We start from the raw sequence: 19,084 nt of genomic DNA on the forward strand, positions 1-19,084 counted from the left end.
TTTTTTAAATGAATGAATACCTGGGGCCTAATGTTTGAACACTGCACTCAGCTCTAATACGTCCATTACAGCCAATCATCAAATACCTCTCCTGGGAGGGACGGCACACCGTTCTTCCAGAAGATATTCCCCTCATTTGGTGTTTTGATGACGGTGGCGGCGGCGGCGGAGATGGTGCTGCGAAGGCCAATAACCTACTGTATCCTTCACGTCATTAGCAAGCCACCGGGTGACCTTTTTATGCCTTGTGGATCGGGACATTGTCATCCTGAAGAGACCACCCCCGCCAGGATATAAATGTTTGCATCATACAGGATAAGGTCACTCAGATCTTCTCCTCTTGCCGTCTCGATCCAAAATCAAAATCAGCTGAGCCTTAACAGCATTTTTACAGTATCAGACAGTGTCAGACAGTATCATCAGATGTTAATAGCTTAATTATATCATGCGGTAGACCTGTATGGAGGCATATGCATTGTTTATGTTTCTCCGCTCTTTTATTAAGGTTTGTCCTTCAGTTTGTCACCCGTCTGTGAGTGTAACCAAATGTGTTTGTGGCTCGATGGGAGGCGAGCCCCCACGTGAACAGATTTCTGTTCCTAAAATGCGATGAATACACGGCTCAGACACACACACGCATACGCCGATGACCCTGGCGGTCCACTATGAACAGGTTGACAGCGCGGGAGGTCTGGATTCGGTTGCCAACCTGTGTGAAGCAAGTGAAGATAATAAATAGCGTGGCGAGGATTTTTCACACTAATAATGTGAAGACATTGTGAAAGAAGCAGTGATTCTTGTCAACAATGCCCCTGTTTCACTGGCCCATAAAAAAGATGTGGGGAACATATTGAACCAACACCGGTGTGTGTCTTTCTCTGCTTTATTCCAGATTCAAGATTCTTTATGTTTTTGGTAAAAAATAAAAATAAAAGCAAATTTTTCGTACAGATACATTCACTTGTCACAGATAAACGTGTTGGCTTGACTGAAGCGCCAGTTCCACACTTTATCAACGCCTTCCTCTAACAGCAGAGATACCGTCCCGGAACTTTTGTTTTACTTGTTTTTTTTTTTAAAACTAGAATCAGACTTTTCCTATACATAAAAAAGAAACCAAGGAGAAGAGGGAACTTAAAAACATAAAACCACCTTAAGGCCCAAAAAATAAAATCTTTCCTAGATTGTGTTAGAAAAAACAATGACAACACAAGCAGCTTAACTAGCATGCATGGACAACATTTGTCAATAAGCCTCGAGTACTTTGTAGGAGGAGAAGGGTTTAACAAAGTGATAGTCCAGGTTGCCGCAGTGGGGGCACTGCTGGACGTTGCTGTACTCGGAGAAATACTGCATCCCGACTCGAACGTCCACCACCGGCTTCCCGCAGTGCTTGCAGTTGAGACGGGCCTGAGGACGCACAGGGAGGAGAGGGGACACAGGTCAGTTGACAGCAGGCCGAGTTTTTAAGAGTTACGAGGCCAAATTTGAGGGCGGAGGTTCACTCTTGACCCTGCGTGACGGCATGCGTGATGAAATGATCTCAACCCAAAAGGTCCACTTAGCATTTCTACTGCATCCCAACGTGTTCATCGTCAAAATATAATCAACAAATACATTATTATGTCTTATTATAGGTTAAGATAAGATAATATAAGACGCTGCAATGTCAAAGTGACACATTAGTGCGTCAATATTACATTATTATGCATAATAAGTGTTTTTGATGCTAATAATTTTGTACTTTTACTCAAGTAAAGTTTTGAATGCATGACTTTCACTTGTAACTGTTTCTCCACCCTGCGGTATCAGCACTTTGACTCAAGTAAAAGATTTGAGCACTTCTTCTAACACCGGCTGTCTGTGGACACCAGACCAAGGCCGCGCACAGCATCGACCGGGATGGGGTCGGAGTCATCGATCAGGAGCCAGCAGACGGTCGGATAAAGATCAAGGAGTACATCCACATTAGTCAATATATAGTAGTATATATAATAGTTTTAGTCATTTTTCTAGGAAAAATACCAAACATTTATTAATTCCAGCCTCTCGAACGTGAGGATTTGCTGCTTTTCGTGGTCACATGCGACAGTAAACCGAATATCTTTGGGTAAAAATAATCGTTAGTTGCAGCCCTAAAACACGCTGAACACCGAAGACAGTCCTTGAACCAAGACGGGGGTCATGATATCCTCGGATCACTCAGCCAGTTCTATTTGCTGATGAAGACCCTGAGATGCAGTGGACACCTTGAAAAAGCTGGTAAGTAGGCCTTTGAGTTGAGATTACATGTGTCTCACACAAGGCCAGACTGATTTATAAGAAAACAACTGAGTTGTCAGTGTAAACCACAACAGAAGACAGCACTGCGGCACCTCTATCCGTAGAGCTACAGTATTTACCAACTTTAAATTTATTGGCTCCAGCCAAAAGAAGTGATAGAATAAAACTCAAGGATAAAATAGAGAATTTTTTCCTGCTGTCTTCTGTTTTAGTAGCGAGTATTTTTCTCCATTTTCTCACAGTGGGCTTCTTTCATAATTTGTTCGTAAAAAGGCCAAATTGGCATCTGCTGCACTGCATAGTAAAATCTTAGCAGCTCGACAACTACTTTAACATTCAAGAGCAACAGTGTTGGCAGCTGCAGCTCTTGAATCTCCCACCGCTTTAAAGCCGTGTGGGTTTGTAGACCAGGCTGGGGGCGGAGGAACAAGCTCTAAACTCAAAATTGACATAGCGTCACATTGTAAAGTTGACATGGTGAAGGTGTTACCAAACAGTTGCCTATTCACACATCCTGCAGACACACAGCAGCGTTAGCGTTGATAAGAATGAGGGGGATTGGAGATCACCACTATTTGGTTTCACCGATCATTGACAGGAAGACAGATAGGTCACTGGTTTTTGGTTTTAATAGTAGTCTGAAAAAAAAAAATCACTGCTCTCCTGGATAAAGATCATTTTCTTTTACTAACGCACCCCTTACGTCACCTGACAAAGATCAAATGTTTCTACCTGGCAACACGGAGAAGCAGCCAGTATGTCGTAGGTGTACATGGTGCCCAGTTGGTGCCAGCTCCCGTCCCAGCGTGACTTGCACTTGATGCAGACAATCTTGTGGACGCCTTCTAGACAGTCCACGCAGATGGCGTACAGGTGCATTAGCCTGCCTGTTAGAAAGGAAGAAGCACAATCAGTCAGAACCGACCGTTTATCAGCCAGGAAAATGAATTAAATAACAAACTCCTGACTGCATCCTTATATCATTACCACGCTTTTACACTTTAAGCAAGATAAAATGACAGTGTCTCGAAGAAACAAAACTGCAAAGAGAGGCACACGTGATCACCATGGTGCCAAATTTCCCCCACTGATTCCCGAAATAACAGCTTAGCCAACACCAAAATGAAGCTTTCCCGGCTCTGTACGACTTCTGTGAGTGACTCTCAGTGTGCCGAGAAAGCCACACGTGGAAAATGGTTGCACGTCATTTTATTTCATTTTGGGTTTTATTTCAATCTATACTACTCGACTGAAAATCTGAATGCATTAAGAGCCACTCGCTTAAAATTGGTCACAAAAGGGTCATGATTACGGTGTTCTGTCGTGTTTTCGGTGATTTGTGTTGTAGCATAAAGTCCCTTTAAACTTACTCAGTAAAGCTAAGAAGGCACTTCCATTTTTTCAGAAACAAAACCAAACACTTTCAGGTCTCAGCTGCAACATCTCGACCACTTTCCCTTGGCCAACGTTTATATTCAGCCTGACACAACAGCATGAAAAAACAAAATAAATAAACCTGCCGGCGTGCCGCAGGCGCACAGCCTGACGACAGTATTTGCTTCGTGCGTTTTCGTTGCTCTGTGCAGTAGTCTTAACAGTACCACCGAGATCCTGAGATCTCAACGCACTGCAGCTTTCAGTGCAAAACACGCGTGAATAGACAAAACAAAGGCAAATGAAGAAAAACATCTTCAGCAATCTGAAAACACAGATTCAGCATTTAGGAAACGGAAAAAACCTGCAAAGTGAGAACATACAGAAGTGCTACAAATCAACTTCAGGAACTCCAGTTGCTGCAAGTTGATCTTTCTGTATTTGGTTGTGTTTTCTGTTTTATGTTGCACTTGTTTTAGAATTGGTGCGTTTTCTTGTGTTTTGTCTTTCTGCATGTTTTTCCCGGAATTGCAGGGCAGTGACCTCTCAGGGCCACCTATACCCCTTTTATTAGGGCCCGAGCACTGACCAGTGCGAGGACCCCGTGTTTATTATTATTATTATTATTATTATGTCTCGAAATGAATCGCATTCGTTGAACGGCGTGTCTGTGGCGGTACGGCAAATTTCCATGTTTCGCCATGAAGGAGGAAGTTGATGTAACTCAAATGCACATTGTCCAATCTGCTCGAAACTTCACGTTTGATACGAGTCCCGGCCCGAAGACATTTACACGCCAATATTCAGTTATACTCATAGCGCCGCCTACCGGCAACAGGAAATGCCATGTTTTATACTTTAATGTACTCCTCCTACCAGGTTGAACAGATCCACCTCGAATGTGGTCAGAAAATCCTCAAGACCTTGATGATGCTTTTTTTTGAAGAATGTGAGTTTTTGTTTAATGCCGTTTCCCTGGCGCTGCGGAGAGTGTCAAAGTTTTGACGTCAAAACAGAAACTGTTGTAACTCAAAGCAAACATCATCAGATCTTTCCCAAATTTCATGTTTGATTAGGGTCCCGGCCTGAAGACATCTAAAGGCCATTATTGAATCATAGCACTAGCAGCACCTACTGGCAGCAGGTGGCGCTATTGTGGTAATCATGATTTTACTTACATTAAAGTTTCGTGATCTTGTCTACACATGGTATACAACTGTAGAATTCGTGTTTGGTGCGTGTTCTCTAGCGGCACATTCTGGACACAGGAATTAATACAAAATGTACAACATGTCATGTCCACCGCCATGCACTCCGTGAAGGAAACGACATCTTACTCATCCGCGCAGTCTCCAGTGGTCGCGAAAGCGCACAGCTGCGTCGACCGGCATGCCGTCACCACCCCATTAATGTATTTAATAGTACAATATAATAGTTTCAATAATATGTGACCTAAATAAGGAGCATAAGTAACACAATCCCAGGTCTCATGCCGCGATCTTGAAACCGGGTCTGACCTTGAAGGTGGCAGGGCACGTCGTACTCAATCTCGTCGTGGCGTGAGGGGCTGAGAAACAGAGTCCCGTCCACCAAGGGAAACTGTTCAAACACAGGCAGCGCCCGGTGGCACAGCGCACAGTTGACCACGTTCCTCTGGCTCGCACTGAGGGCTGACAGGATGAACCTACGGGACAACACAGACGGACAAAATGATGACAAGTTGTAATAATATGGCGTTCAGCATTCAGTATAAAGTCCAATATTCTCTCTCCATTTCATTCCGTGTTTGGTCTGTGCCAGCTCCTGAGGGAAATATCGGCTCGAATGCTCCAGTGTGTTCACGAGCTAATCATTTACTTTCTATTTGTGCCATTTGGCGCCGAGCAGATAGTGAAACGTGGGTTTTTCAGAGCTTTTTCACTGAAAAACCGCCGTCTGCTGCGGCCAAAAACAACACAATTAAGAACAATGAGAGTGAACCAAAACAGTAAAATTGCGGGGCCGAACAGCTGAGTTAAAACACATTAAAAATCCCTTTTACATACACGTAGTCATCTTAATATAATTGATTGTAGTCGCTTTAAATATTAATCATTAATCAGTATCAATCATTACTGAGTAGTCAGGTTTATTATGTTAAGTAATTATATGATTTATAATCACTGTAAGTGAAGTCTTCACAGCTATTTTTCTTGTATTTTTTTTTTTTTTTTACCTTGTTTATACCATCAACCGAAATGAAAGTTACTGTCGTGCATAAAAAGTTGGTCTGATTGGCCTTTTGCAACATCGTAACCACCACGAGCATTCGCTGTGTCATTTTTGCCGGTGCTGACGGTGAACATCCAGTAAATAGAAGCGTAATAATAACTGCACCATCTTTTGACAACAGTTCTACAAAAAAAATAAATAAAAAAATGAATTAATAGAATATGCACGAAAGGTGTGTCGTTAAATCCTGTAAATTTTCTTTGGGATGTGATTCCTCAAATTAGGAGCATTAAAGCTCAAAATTAGGAATTGACCACATGTGACTATGCCGTCTGGTGATGTTAGAGCTGCTAAAAGGTGTTATAATTGCTAAGCAGAGTACTAAATAAAGAAAAGTTTTTCTTTGACACATCTTTGAATGTTTTTTAATCATGATTATAGAAGCTACCCTAATGCTGTCTTTACAGGTTTCTCTGAAAGCTCAGAGTCCTAACTAAGACCAGGAAAGCCGATCACTTCACTCCAGTGCAACGGCCTCCCTGTGTGTCGAGGAAGCGATTTTGAAATGCTACTTTTGGTTTTTAAAGTGCTGAGTGGTTTAGGGATAAAATACATTTCTGATCTGCTGCTCCGTTCTGAGCTGTCCAGACCTCACAGATCATCTGGGGCAGATCTTCTTACCGTCCCCAGAGAACCCAGAGCTGAACACGGAGAAGCAGAATTCAGTTGTTATGCACCACATTTCTGCAACAAACTCCCAAACTCTGTCAGTTCTGCTCCAACTCTCAGTTCTTTTTAAATCGAGGCTTGAAACTTTTCTGCGTGCCACTGCCTTTTTAATCTAGCAATTTCAATCAGTAGATGGACAAAGATTGAGATGCACGAAAACTTTGATGTGGCTTTTTCTGGCGGTTGCTTGCCTACGGACGGAGGCTATCTAATGTTGCTGTAAGTTCTTATCAGATATTCGGTAGTGGATGTGAATAAGCAAATCAGGGCTGACAAGCACAGAAATCTGGTTCACAGTAACACAAGAACTATGAGCTGCATTAAAACTATTTTTAAAAATTGAACAATCGTGACAATTTGTTAACCAAGCATAGAGAACAAATGTCCCAGAAGCTCTACCTGCGCAGCTCTTCCCCCTGGCCAGCCTGGGCATCGTCCTCCAAGCGCACGTGGTAGGTGTTGAGTTTATGTCGAGGGACGTGGGTGAGGAGCTCCGAGAGGTCCAGCCTCCTCAGGAACTGCACTGGGTGAGGGTGGGTGCCGTCACTCACACCGCCAGAGGTTAGGCGGTGGTGGAGCGGGAGGGCGAGGGACAGCGGCAGGGGAAGAACAGACCCGGGGTCGAGGTGAGGACCACCGGCTCCGCCGCCGGAGGCTCCCATCGAGCAGCCACCGCCCCTGCTGAGGGCTCCCCCGACCAGAAGGTGTTTCCTCTGCGGGTCCATGTGGACGGCTGATTTGAGGAACTCTCCCAGCTGACGGGAGGCCCGTAGACCCGCCCCTCCGCCTCCTGATCCGAGAGCAGCGGTGGGGGAGAAGGAGAAGCCGGTAGGAGGAGATTGTCCCGGGGAGTCACATGGAGATTTCTGTAGAGGCCCCAGAGGAAAGGGTCCTCCTGAGGTATGTCCTCCCCCTGCTACTGCTGCTGCTCCTCTCTCTGTAGAGTTCTGTCGGTCCACTGACTGTCTACGAGGTAACTCCTGACTGGAGGCTCTGTGGGATAGTTTACCTCCTCCTCCTGCTCCACCAAGTGGCTTACTTTTCCTAGGCTCCTCAAAAAGCCCGTCCCCAGACCCCACAGCCCCTCCGCTGGCCCCGGCCCTGCCCGCACTCCTCTCAGACGGCTTCTTCTTGCGCTCATCCTGCATGCGTTTCACCTGATACCAGTCGGTGTCTTTCTTCAGGTGACCTTGGCCACAGCGGCAGGAGCAGAACCTGAAGGCCAGATCGTAGCCCTTCTTGGTCCACATGTTCTGCCGGCACTGCTTCTCGTTCCAGGACCGCGCACGGCCGATGCAGTTGAACTGGACGAGGATGGAGCTCTCCCACTCGTAGAAACACTGCAGATGCATCCAGTTGCCGTAAGGGCAGAGCTCGTTGTTGCAGAGCACCCGCTGGTAGTCGTCCTTCTCCAGGTCGATGGCCCGGCTGAGGCTGCAGCCGAGAGGGGATGCACACTGGACCTCTGAATGAATAAAGACAGAAGGGGAGGGGGGGGAGAGGAGGATTTTAATGTTTCTCATCACATCTCATCTCATGTTTGACAAACTGGGACCAGAGGTTATTTATCATTTTTTTTTGCATTACAAAATGATATAAATGATTAATCAATTACCAAAATTGCAAACACATTTTGGGGGACACTATATCTCTGAGCCACACTGATCAATAGTTCTATAAAGCATATAACCTATAATTTTTTTTTTGGTTAATTGATTAAATGTTTTGAGAAAATCAAAAATATTCTCGTATTTAAGAAGCTGGACCAGCAAATGTTGATCATTTCTTTTCTTCATATGCGACTTTGCTTGATGAATGGCTTAGAGCTGAAACAGTCGACTGACACAGAAATCAATCACCAACAATTTTGATAACGGATTAATCGCTGCAAGTCATTTTTCAAGAAAAAAAATGCAAATTATCTGATGGTTCCAGCTTCTCAAACGTGAGCATTTGCTGCCTTTCCTTGTCTTGGACAAAACAATCATTCTGAATACATCACTTTGGGCTCAATGGAATTGTGAGTGTGATTTTTTTTTTTTTTTTTTCACTGTTTGGACCCTACTGGTATTTTGTAGACCAAACAATTAATCTGTTAATAGTGCGCAGATTAGTCATCAATCAAAATAATAGTTGCAGCCCCTAAGGCTGCAAAGACATTTTGGCGGACGTTACATCTCTAAACTGATTTAAAGGGACAACGTTATCATTAAGGCAGTGTGTCTCCGTCACGAGCGACATTAGCAGGATCATCCTCATCACACAACAAGAGCACGACACGAGGTGAAAATGTTAAAAGAGTGATTTCCGCGTCCTTGCTGCCTTGTCGGCATCAATTTATGAAATTCAACTAGGCCATCCAAGCCTGTGAGCAGCCCTATTCAAGCCTTGCCAATTGCCAAGTCTGGATGTGAATCAAACAAATGTGGGCACACAGTCTACACAAGGAGCAGCTTATGATAATACACTGTGGGTGTATGTGGGGAGGATAGTTTCCTCCTTCCTTTTCCGGTACACTGTCAGTGCCTTATTTTTTTTTTTTTTTTTCAACCTTGCAAGTCACCATACAATGAAGAAGAAAAAAAAACCACACTGATCTGTGCGTTTTTAAGCCGCGTGCATCACTTTGCTGGATAAAACCGATGAAGTGCTACCCTGGGTTCAGACTTCTCCATGAATGCACTTTACTTATTTTACTGTCCTGAAAAGTCAGTGTACGTACATTTTACTCAGGGCTGCAATTACTCTATCATCTGCTTGTTAATTAAGTGATCGACTGTTGGTCAGTGCGACATTAGAAAAACGGGGAAAAAAATGCCCATCACAATTTCCCTGAGCCCAAGGAGTCAGATTCAGATGGCTTGTTTCGTATACATCAACAGAACTCAAAGATAATTCACTTCACTGCAATGTATGACACGGAAACTGAGAAGCTGCAGCCACCGAATGTTTGGCTTTCTTGCTTGATAACTGACAACTGATTAATCGATTATCAAAACAGCCGCCTACTAGCTTTCTCTCAATCAAGTAACCGACTGACTCTCTCCAGCACTGCTTCGGAGGGATATCGCCTACTGCGCGTCGACTAAAAATACACTTTACAGTTCTGTAAAAAGTAAATGTAGATACACTTAATTAGGATTATTATTTTATGAGTGCAATTACTAAATAGCTAACTTACAGTGTGTTCATTTTCTCTATTGAATTCAGCAGTACAAGAAGAGAAATGTACTGATTTCTGTTTTTCTTTTTTTTTAATTAGGCCTAGTTACAGTAGGTTTACACTTGTAAGTCTTATTACAATATAATAAATAGACTCAGTATGTTTACTAGGCCTGTAATATTGCACTGTACCTACAGATTAAGAAAGGGTCAGTCTACATATGGTGTGGGATGGTTTTTCGAACCAAAGGTGTGTTTTAAACCATATTTGTAATATTAGTGAGAGGGCGAGGAGGCAGGCGTGGGGTGGCTTCGTCAAGTATCGCTGAGTCCGTGCGGGATGAAGTTGAACTTGAGTGCGCGGACAAGCGGCGAGGTGTCAGTATTACCCCTGAAGAGGAAGGCCACAACCAAAAAAAAAAAAAACCAAAAAAAAACCGAGTGGACAACGTGCGCGTCGGGGGGAAAGACCAGCTGAGGCCTTGCACACTGGACGCAACGGGCCATCGATGGTCGGCGTGGATGCATTGGGGGAGAAGTGCTGCGCCGTGTCACTTCGACCCCCCGATGCCGCCTTCGACAACGAGGGAATGTCATTCTCACGAGCGATCGTCCTCCTTTTTTTTTTTTTTTTCCCGGGAGGAGCTCGAGGCGCCGAACTCCATTAAAAGACTCGACCTTTCGTAAAAAAGTCCCGTTTATCGGGAGTTATTGAAACCCGCTAAAACATAACTGAAGGCGGTTTACTGGACAAAACCTGTCGCTGTACAATTCGGCTTACACCCGACACGCCGAGCAACGCATGCTTCAACAATATTTTAACTTGTTCGCCAACTGTTTCCACAATATTCTTGTACCAAAACAGACCACGGTGACGGTAAAGAAAAAACAATGTAAAGCAATTATACGAACCGAAATTTCATTGCAGTTGAGTACTAGCTTTTTTGCTAGGTCACATATACAAAAAAAACCCCCAAAACATTCCATTCATGCGAGGCCTTATGTCGTGATCGCCCAATAGTAGCCTGTATTTGCCGATGATTGAGGGACCGTTAAAATGCCAACATTTTTGACCGAAGTTTGGTACGGCGTTTCTCTCCGTGTAGGAAAGAGCTGTGTGTGTGTGTGTGTGTGTGTGTGTGTGTGGGGGGGGGGGGGGGGGGTAGAAACATTAGCAACGTCGCAGTGCATGCATGTCACAGTCGCACAGACAAGACAGAGCTTCCCCTGGCAGGAAGGCAGCATCACCAAACTTCACCACATCTTTGTCCGTTTCCTCTTACCACTCGAGCGCTCGTTTCTGGGTGCAGCCGCCGCCGCGGCCGCGCCTCCTGTTGCGGTCGCACAGGCTCCATTTTCCTGCTCATCTCCGCTACTGTTGGCGCGTTTGCTTTTCTTTCCCTTGTTGTTCTTCTGGTTGGGCATTTTACAGGATTCGGATGTCAGTGTTATTTTCGACCTCTATCAGCGGCTGCTGTCAACGCTGTCTGACATTTCTGTGGACTCCATTTCTGCAGTGGGCTCTGGTGTTTTTGCAGTGTTTTTTTTTCTCTTTGTGTTGTTATTGGTCTCCTCGTGGACGACAGGCAGGTTTTTGTGCAGCTCTGACAGCAGCAGTTACAACGAATATGCTGCTATAACCTTTAAGAGCGAAGGCGTGTCCGTCTCTTGTTTTGATTCCTGCTCTGCCGTTTTCTTCCAACCCCCTGACGTCACGGGACCACGCCCCCGGCCATTGGCTGTCAAAGATTTACGCTGCGTTCGAGACCTGTCAGAATGCTCGGAATTTCCTACTTAAAATGGCCTCTGTTGGTCGAGCGAAAGAAAATCGATCAGTCGCTTATTTGATAATCGATTAATCTTTTCCACTTTTTTCGAGCTAGTTCCAGTTACTTAATTGTGAGGATTCGCTTATTTGATTTTAAACTAAATATCATTCGGTTTTGGGTTGTTGGTTGGATTAAAAAAAGACATCTGGTCTCTTAGAAATTTTACTTGGTAATTTTCACTACTTTTCGAAATTTACACAATAAATCAAATCAATGAATCAAGAATATAAAAAATAATGACAACAACAGTTAGTTGAAGTGAGATTTTGTTTGTTTAAGTTATTTAGTTTAAGTTGTCAGATATGGTCAAAGGGGGTGGGGGTGGACAGAGTTTCAGCTATACCGTCTTCAGTGTGCAATAGTCAATAGTTTCATGGTTTGAATGCTTTCAACATTTCACCGACAGTGAGTCAGTCATTGGTAATAACCGTCATAGTGGCAACTGCAGTTGAAAGCGCTGGAAAAAGCTGCTTTTTTGTCAAACCACTGGATAATGATTCGTATGACCAATACATGCAGTAAGCAATATGGCAAATAAAACTGTATTTATTACCAACTACTCAAGTACTATTATTTTTTTACTTATTGAGACAAGACATACTACACCACTATTACTGTTTTATTACTTACCCTCTTACCCTTGTGTTTTACCAGGTGTCACCAAAAACCAATAGCAAGTTTATCCGGTGTTTCACTTTTTCCCTGGAAAGTGATATAAAATTAACAACGCTCGTTTGGTGATTAGTCCAGTTTCTCCAGGCTCTGACTCAAGAGACTGTCATCAGCCAGTAAATACAATGTTGTCCTAAATAAGTGATGAAAAATATTATATTCTCACGAAATGACACAAGCAAACGCAATGGGAAAAAAATGCTCTTTTTAACCACAACTTTTAAACTCTCCTAGCAAGACATAACAACTGGGAACACCTGCTAAAAATAGACCAGGAGATATGCATGTTGAGACAAAGGTGCAATTGTGGCATCCGGACAAGGTGAAACCATGTGCTCTGTCAGATGTTCCCACGGCACCCGAACGCAGCGGCAGACTCAGCTAGGAGATTGGGGACATACAGTAAGTTGACGAGAAGACATAATCAGCGTCGCATACCTGTGAGGGAGGCATCACTGTCTTATTTAGCAGTCATGACAGCAGATATTTTTTTCAGGCTGGGTGGTGATATTTCAAGGCTGAACCCTGTCTCCGCCACGCAGTGAATCTGCTCTGGTGGATTCTACTTGAGGAATGCTTGTAGCTGACACATGCATCTCAGTGAAGTAGAATATTCGAAAAAGTTCAAAACTCTGAGCTGTAACTGGAGCATTTTTTTTCTACAAATAGTAAATGTATATTAAAAAAAAATACCCATACCATCGATGTTAGTTAAATTCAACCGAATACTTTAACACCAGAACAGATTAAAAGTTTGACAAGACAAAACTAAAACTATTTTTTCCAGTGGGGAGATTGGGGCGCCAAACTCCCTTCATAAATCTGTCAATTTAAAGATTTTTTGTGTATTCGGTACTGCTGAAGCCTGTGACAACGTGACTAATGGCGATTTATTCAACAATAGCAGCCACTCTCCAATTCGGCTTAACACCCAACACGCCAGGAAGCTTGACACCCTCCAGTCAGGCAATAATGTTGCATGTCTTGTCTCAGTATCACATGGTTGCTTTTATAAATACAGTATATCTAATAATAAAATGTAATTTAAGCCTGTTTTGAGATCAGGAAACATCACAATAAAAAAAAACATGCATCAAAGCAGGCTGAAGGCTTAAAGTGTAAAGTTTTTATTCTTCGGAGTGTATTCAACAGTAACAGACACCTTTATTCTTTTAGGAATCTGTTATTGCCAATACAAAAGACAGTGATGACGCACTTGAACACATCATGCAGGCATCCCATTAGTTCACAGAAATGGCTCGAGGTATTGGCACTGCTCTGATCTTAACTTTCTCCTCTTGCTAAATGCTGACTTCTAATTTGAACTTGTGGAAAGCCATCTGAAACTCACACCAGTGAGACACACAGATCTTAAAATCCAAAATGACAGTGATGCCAGCAGCACGTTTTCTTCCCCTCTCTTGCTTTTCTCCATTATTTCCACAACTTTTACGGACTTCTACTTAGCCCATTAGTTTACTCATGAAGTATATATTTCACGTGACCGATCTTTTATTTTCCAGGCTACGTTTCAGTTTCATTCATAATTAGGTTACAAGTAAGCTCGCTCTCTTGATTTCGGCAAATGTTTTGGTCCCATCCATCCAACGGACGCCGTTTAGAGAGCAACCATGAAGCAAGTGAATGGTCTCTTATACTGTTTAGAAAAAATATTTCAAGTCAAACTTCATCAAAAAAATCAACACCTGAACCCAAAAGATTTAGCGAGGTTGATACAACAGCAGTGAATGTGAAATGGGTCTCAGAAACCTTGCAGACCAGGCGTTCAGGCGTCGTTTCACAAGTTGCTAACTTGCCTCTTATCGCTGCGGGAGGCAAACAATTGCCTGATGTGTGGCTGGTAACACGACCAAGGCCCAGTACGTATTCAGAAATAGAAAAGAAAGTTTGATATTATGTCGATGAGATCAACAGTTGCCAAGTGGATGTAACACTCAAGAAAAACACTGATTGTTGGTCCCTCTTGTATATGTTACAGTTCCCAAAGCCATGGAAACCCCAAATGGTCAAAATTAAATAAATAAATTAGATATTATTCAATAAATTACAGTAGCAAATATATATAAAATATGAAACGTGAAATAATCCAATAGATTTTTAAACTCAATATGAAATGCTTTTCAAAATAAAGGTTATTTTTACATTTTATTTCAGCAGTTTTTATTTTTGTCCATTTTGTCTTAAGAGACTGGCAAATACTGTACTAAATGAAAAGTGGCACTCTGATATTAAATGGTCACTTGGAAAAAGATCATTTTGAAATAGAAATAGCCTTTAAAACAGGGGACATTTTGAAATAAAAACTGCTGGAATTAAATAAAAACGACATGAAATGTTACTGTGAAAAGAAGCAGGATAAAACAACATGTCATATTTCTGAGATGAGTTAAAAACTACATTGGATTATTTTACAATTTCTTGTTTTATTACATATATTGTCTGTGTTAATTCATATGATTATTTCATAATGTCTTATTTATTTATTTAATTTTGACCACTTTGGGCCTCCAAACCGAGCAATGATAATTTGGATTTTTGGATATTTTTGCTTAAAACTTTGCAAGTGATGAGTTTTTGAGTTTGTGGGGAACCGGGCAAAGTGGTCACACCTGATCTGCAAGTTTCATTGGACCTACAGTACAGAAAAAGTACTTAAAAAACCCCCAAAAACAAACAAAAAACAACTAATAAATCTATAAATGCACATCTTGTGTCACAAGTAAGACACCTAATTTAAGCCATAGGACAGTTACTTAACCAATTTTGGTTGTGTTGATTTGGTCCTGAGAATCATTACAAATTCATCTTTTGCATTTGGCACCAATCATCCTGTAATGATACATCAATAGAAATTGCACGAGAAATACATTCGTTGTTTGCTCATCAACCGTTTGTTATGAAAAGGCCAGTTTTGGAGTTCGTTTAGCGGAGAAATTCACTATTGACCACGTATAAAATATTCTTGGACACTGCAATGAGTACAAAAGGTGCGAAACACTTTCTTAAAATGCACTTGCACTTGTCTTTGTAGTTTCTATGAAGGAATTGTTCTTATATTTCCAAAAGCACTGGTCTAATAAGGTCTTTTTAAAAAGTCCACAAGAGGTAGTATAAATGGCTCATGTAAACGAAAAAATGGAATGGCCATTTGGAGACACTGTTGGTGGACACGCGCAATACACTGTTTTAAAGCCGCACTAGATTAATATGTAAAGAAAATACTCATTACAATACATAATTTTTTGGGCAATGAGGTGTTACTGTAACTCCCACTGTCACTTGAGGCTGATAAAGGGAGAATTTGCTAACGCAGCTTTAAAAACAAGTATCTGTCACAGACTATTTTGTGAAGATCAGAGTGCTCCAGTTAAACCTTTGAAGAAGAAGCCTGTTAAAGTTGCTAAATCTAACCAGTATCTTGTCCTGTGTGTCTGTTATCATGACACCGATACCATCAAGAGAGGCATTTGGTTGTGATAATTACCATATCCTGTCATTTTCCCAAAAATGAACAAAAAAAAAAAATACCCAAATGAATGTGTTACACAAATAATTACATTCCTGATGTGTGTGTTTGTAGTCTTAAAAGTGTATCAAAAAGAGATTTGATGCACTCAGTGAGACCCGCATTTGTTGGAAGGCTGTCTGGTCCGTATGTGTCTCTCATTCTTGGAGCAGGACGATATCAACGTTGTCATGGACGCCCTGAAGAAGCAACTCGCCCTGGAAGGCGACCACCTTCTTCTTCTTGGCAGCCTTCAGGGTGCCCACCAACGCTTCGAAGATATTGGCACAACGGTCGTCATTAAACAACACCCCAAATTTCACGCTGGTTTGACCGTCAGCATCTGAAACGAGAAATTAGCAACGATTGATGAAGTTAATTTCCTAGAAATCCCACAATCTTTAAAGAATAATCCTTTTCATTAACGTTACAATAAATGATTTGGGGGTGTCCACACTTCACTGTCAGTGAAGTCTCAGCCACTGACAGAAATTACTGTATGCTAGTGACACATTAGCAGTTCGTTAACAAGAGAAAACAAATACAAACAGTACGTAGTTCCCTTTTAATTGACTGAATTGAGTACGTTAGTGTCAGTACTGGATTTTGTGTAAGTGTAACTGCCAGCGACGGTAGCTTTAGGGCTGCAACCGGCAATTAGCTTCGTTATCAGTTAATTTGTTGATTAGTTTTATGACAAACTGATGAATTCTTTAGAATAAGAAATATCAGGAAAATGATGCAAATGGCTCATAATAAATTCCCAGAGCCCAAGGTGACTCACTTTTACTGCCGAGTCGCTGAATCTCCTGCACCAGCAGATTTATTTCGTGTGGGACGTCCATTGTTGCTAGAGGGGAAAACAAAGTTAAGTAAATGACACAAACATTTCAATCAAAATAGACTTATCTTGAGAATAAGTCTTCTGATTTATTAGAAAGGTCCATACAATTTTTGGAATGGGAACAATAATCCCTGGTACATACCACTCATGAAAGGTTGCCCACCAAGCCCAACGCTATTCAAGACTGTGAAATTTTAATGTTGTGTTGCTTTTATGAAACAGTGAATGCTTTCTTAAACGTAGCTTCTCATGCATTGAAGTCCATTCCTCAAATCGGCATAAATTTAATCCAGCAAGCAGCACTTGTTTCAATTAAATTTTCAGCTTTCCTAACTGACATCAAGGGCACTTTGGACAAATCATGCTAGTGTTAGTGATGTTGGGAGTGATGCTTTAAATCAAATTAAGTGATGCTTGGTGATGTACTGTATGCCGAAAATTCCAAAAAAGGGTAGTAATTCAGAGTAAGTCTTAACTTTTATTATCCAATTGATTAAATTGGATTATCATCACGGCAAATCCAATTTTGACAGATAAGTAAACGGAGTCTGGGACTTCGATTTTCTCCTTAAAAGACAAAAGGGGATTATGACTAGTGCAGCAATACAAACGCAATTTCCATTTCCATCCATCACATCTACGCACGAACACCAGCACAGACGCTAAATTTAATAGGAGAACTGACAGGACTGTGTAGCGTTCAGTTGAACGTAACAAGCCACAGCATGAACAGGGCGGACCGTCAATGCGGAAACAGAGGATTAGCACACAGAGCTAGCCATCACAAGGCACAAATGCTTGTTGTAATACGTTAATTTCAGAGAAGGGTATTAGTTCATATGTGCGGGTTCTTATTCGCAAGTCAATTATGTTTTTATACGACTTCAGGCACGACAGAAGGATTTGCACCGGGAAGCAGACTCGAGCTCGCCGGTAACGTTAGCTTCTAGACAAACGAGCCGCTGAGAGAGGACCGAGGAGTTGCTGAGGTCGCTAAACGGATGAAGATGTATGTTGGCGAGAAAAAAACAAACAAACAAACAAATCAAAGTCAACACAAAACAGTCGTAAAAATAACATTTACATATACACATTTACCTCGTTTCCTCTAATTCCTCTTGCTTGTAATGAGGCGATGGACGACTTTTCTGACAAATCGGCACCACCGGCATATAATGTTGCCGCGTTCAGGGTCCGCTCGGAAATTACCACCACTCAACTTTTGGTAAATCGAATGATCGAGTGGCAACAGAACTCACGTAGTTTTTGCTTGGGCGGGAGCAAGAAGAGGGGGTTGACCCAGGCGGGATAGCCAAACCGGCGGAGCGGACAGCTGCCCGGGGACCCCCCCCCCAAAAGTCCCAGGTTTACTCCATACCATTTGGGTCCACATAATTCCATTTACTGCAAATTTGTTAGAAATTTGCAACACTTGAGGTAGAATATCAGCTATGATGGGCCCTACATCCTCTAGGTTGTAGCTTTGTTTGAGGACCCTGTGCCAAAATACAGTTTTAAGACCGTATCTGTTCTAGCTTATACTGAGTTGTTGTACAGTTCTGTTTTTATCAGATTGCTTTCATCGTGTTCCGTGTCAACACACAGAAAACCCCGGGTAATGTAGTATTATTCCATCACAGAAGTACTTTAAGGCTGCAGCCACTCATCATTTTCATTATAAATAGATCCAATAATTATTTTTGAGTTTTCTTTAATAATTACACAAATTGCTTAGTGTATGAAATTTCAGAAAATAGGGAAAAGTGTCCAACAAAAACCGGAGAGTTCTTTTTTTTCCCCGACCGACAGTCAAAAACTCGAAGAAGGCAAGAATTTGGGGTATTTTGCTCAGAAAATTGATGAATCAATTATAAATTTCAGCTTTAGAGTACTATTGTGTTTTGTTTTTTGTTTTTTTTTTTTTGGGGGGGGGCGTCTGCTGCATAAACGTAAAAAACATTTTCACATGGACAAATGAAAGTGTTAACGTGCTGAAACTCAAATCCCAGAAGACCCTTTTTTTGTTTTTTTGCTCTACTACCAGAGGTTCTTTGATGCGTGTCCCAACTTTCCCACGACACTGGAAGGCACCATTAAGGGCTCATCTGACTTCACCGTGACAAACTGGCGCCTCCACGGGCACTGCCCCATATATGGCGAAGAAGAAGAAGAAGAAGAAGAAGAAGAAGAAGAAGAAGAAGAAGAAGAAGAAGAAGAAGAAGAAGAAGAAGAAGAAGAAGAAGCGCGAGGTGTCTCGTCTTCTTCTTCTCTGCCTCAACAAAAAGGTTCACCTTTTCTAGTCACCCCTGAATGGCTCACACATCCGGTTGACCGGGTTGTCAGTGAGCAAAGATGCACAACTTCACGACAAAAAAACAAACAAAAAAAACAAAACAGCTTTCGATATCAGGCCATCGTAACAATTCGTTGTGGTAAATATTTGCACAAATGTAG

The 19,084-nt window shown here is 42.1% G+C and overlaps 2 protein-coding genes across 3 annotated transcripts; both read right to left on the reverse strand.

Annotated features, from left to right (window-relative positions):
• Nucleotides 1-358: 358 nt before the first annotated feature.
• Nucleotides 359-11,479, reverse strand: heca (hdc homolog, cell cycle regulator). The gene is made up of 5 exons (XM_040125590.1): nt 11,043-11,479; nt 6,997-8,062; nt 5,175-5,341; nt 3,016-3,170; nt 359-1,410 (listed from the first exon to the last, which is right to left on the reverse strand). Exons 1-5 carry the CDS (start codon nt 11,182-11,184, stop codon nt 1,246-1,248), a joined length of 1,695 nt encoding a protein of 564 aa, XP_039981524.1. The 5' UTR covers nt 11,185-11,479; the 3' UTR covers nt 359-1,245.
• Nucleotides 11,480-13,364: 1,885 nt separating this feature from the next.
• On the reverse strand, nt 13,365-17,872 carry abracl (ABRA C-terminal like). 2 transcript variants are annotated; one of them, XM_040126134.1, is made up of 3 exons: nt 17,729-17,872; nt 16,571-16,633; nt 13,365-16,129 (listed from the first exon to the last, which is right to left on the reverse strand). In XM_040126134.1, the coding sequence occupies exons 2-3, from the start codon at nt 16,629-16,631 to the stop codon at nt 15,945-15,947; spliced, it is 246 nt and encodes an 81-aa protein (XP_039982068.1). In that variant the 5' UTR covers nt 16,632-16,633; nt 17,729-17,872; the 3' UTR covers nt 13,365-15,944. The 2 variants fall into 2 exon arrangements, with proteins under 2 accessions (XP_039982068.1, XP_039982067.1); XM_040126133.1 differs by having other exon boundaries at nt 16,571-16,636; nt 17,729-17,868.
• Nucleotides 17,873-19,084: the final 1,212 nt, after the last annotated feature.

The sequence above is a fragment of the Xiphias gladius genome, chromosome 4 (genome assembly GCF_016859285.1).
Source record: "Xiphias gladius isolate SHS-SW01 ecotype Sanya breed wild chromosome 4, ASM1685928v1, whole genome shotgun sequence".
Lineage (NCBI taxonomy): Eukaryota > Metazoa > Chordata > Actinopteri > Istiophoriformes > Xiphiidae > Xiphias > Xiphias gladius.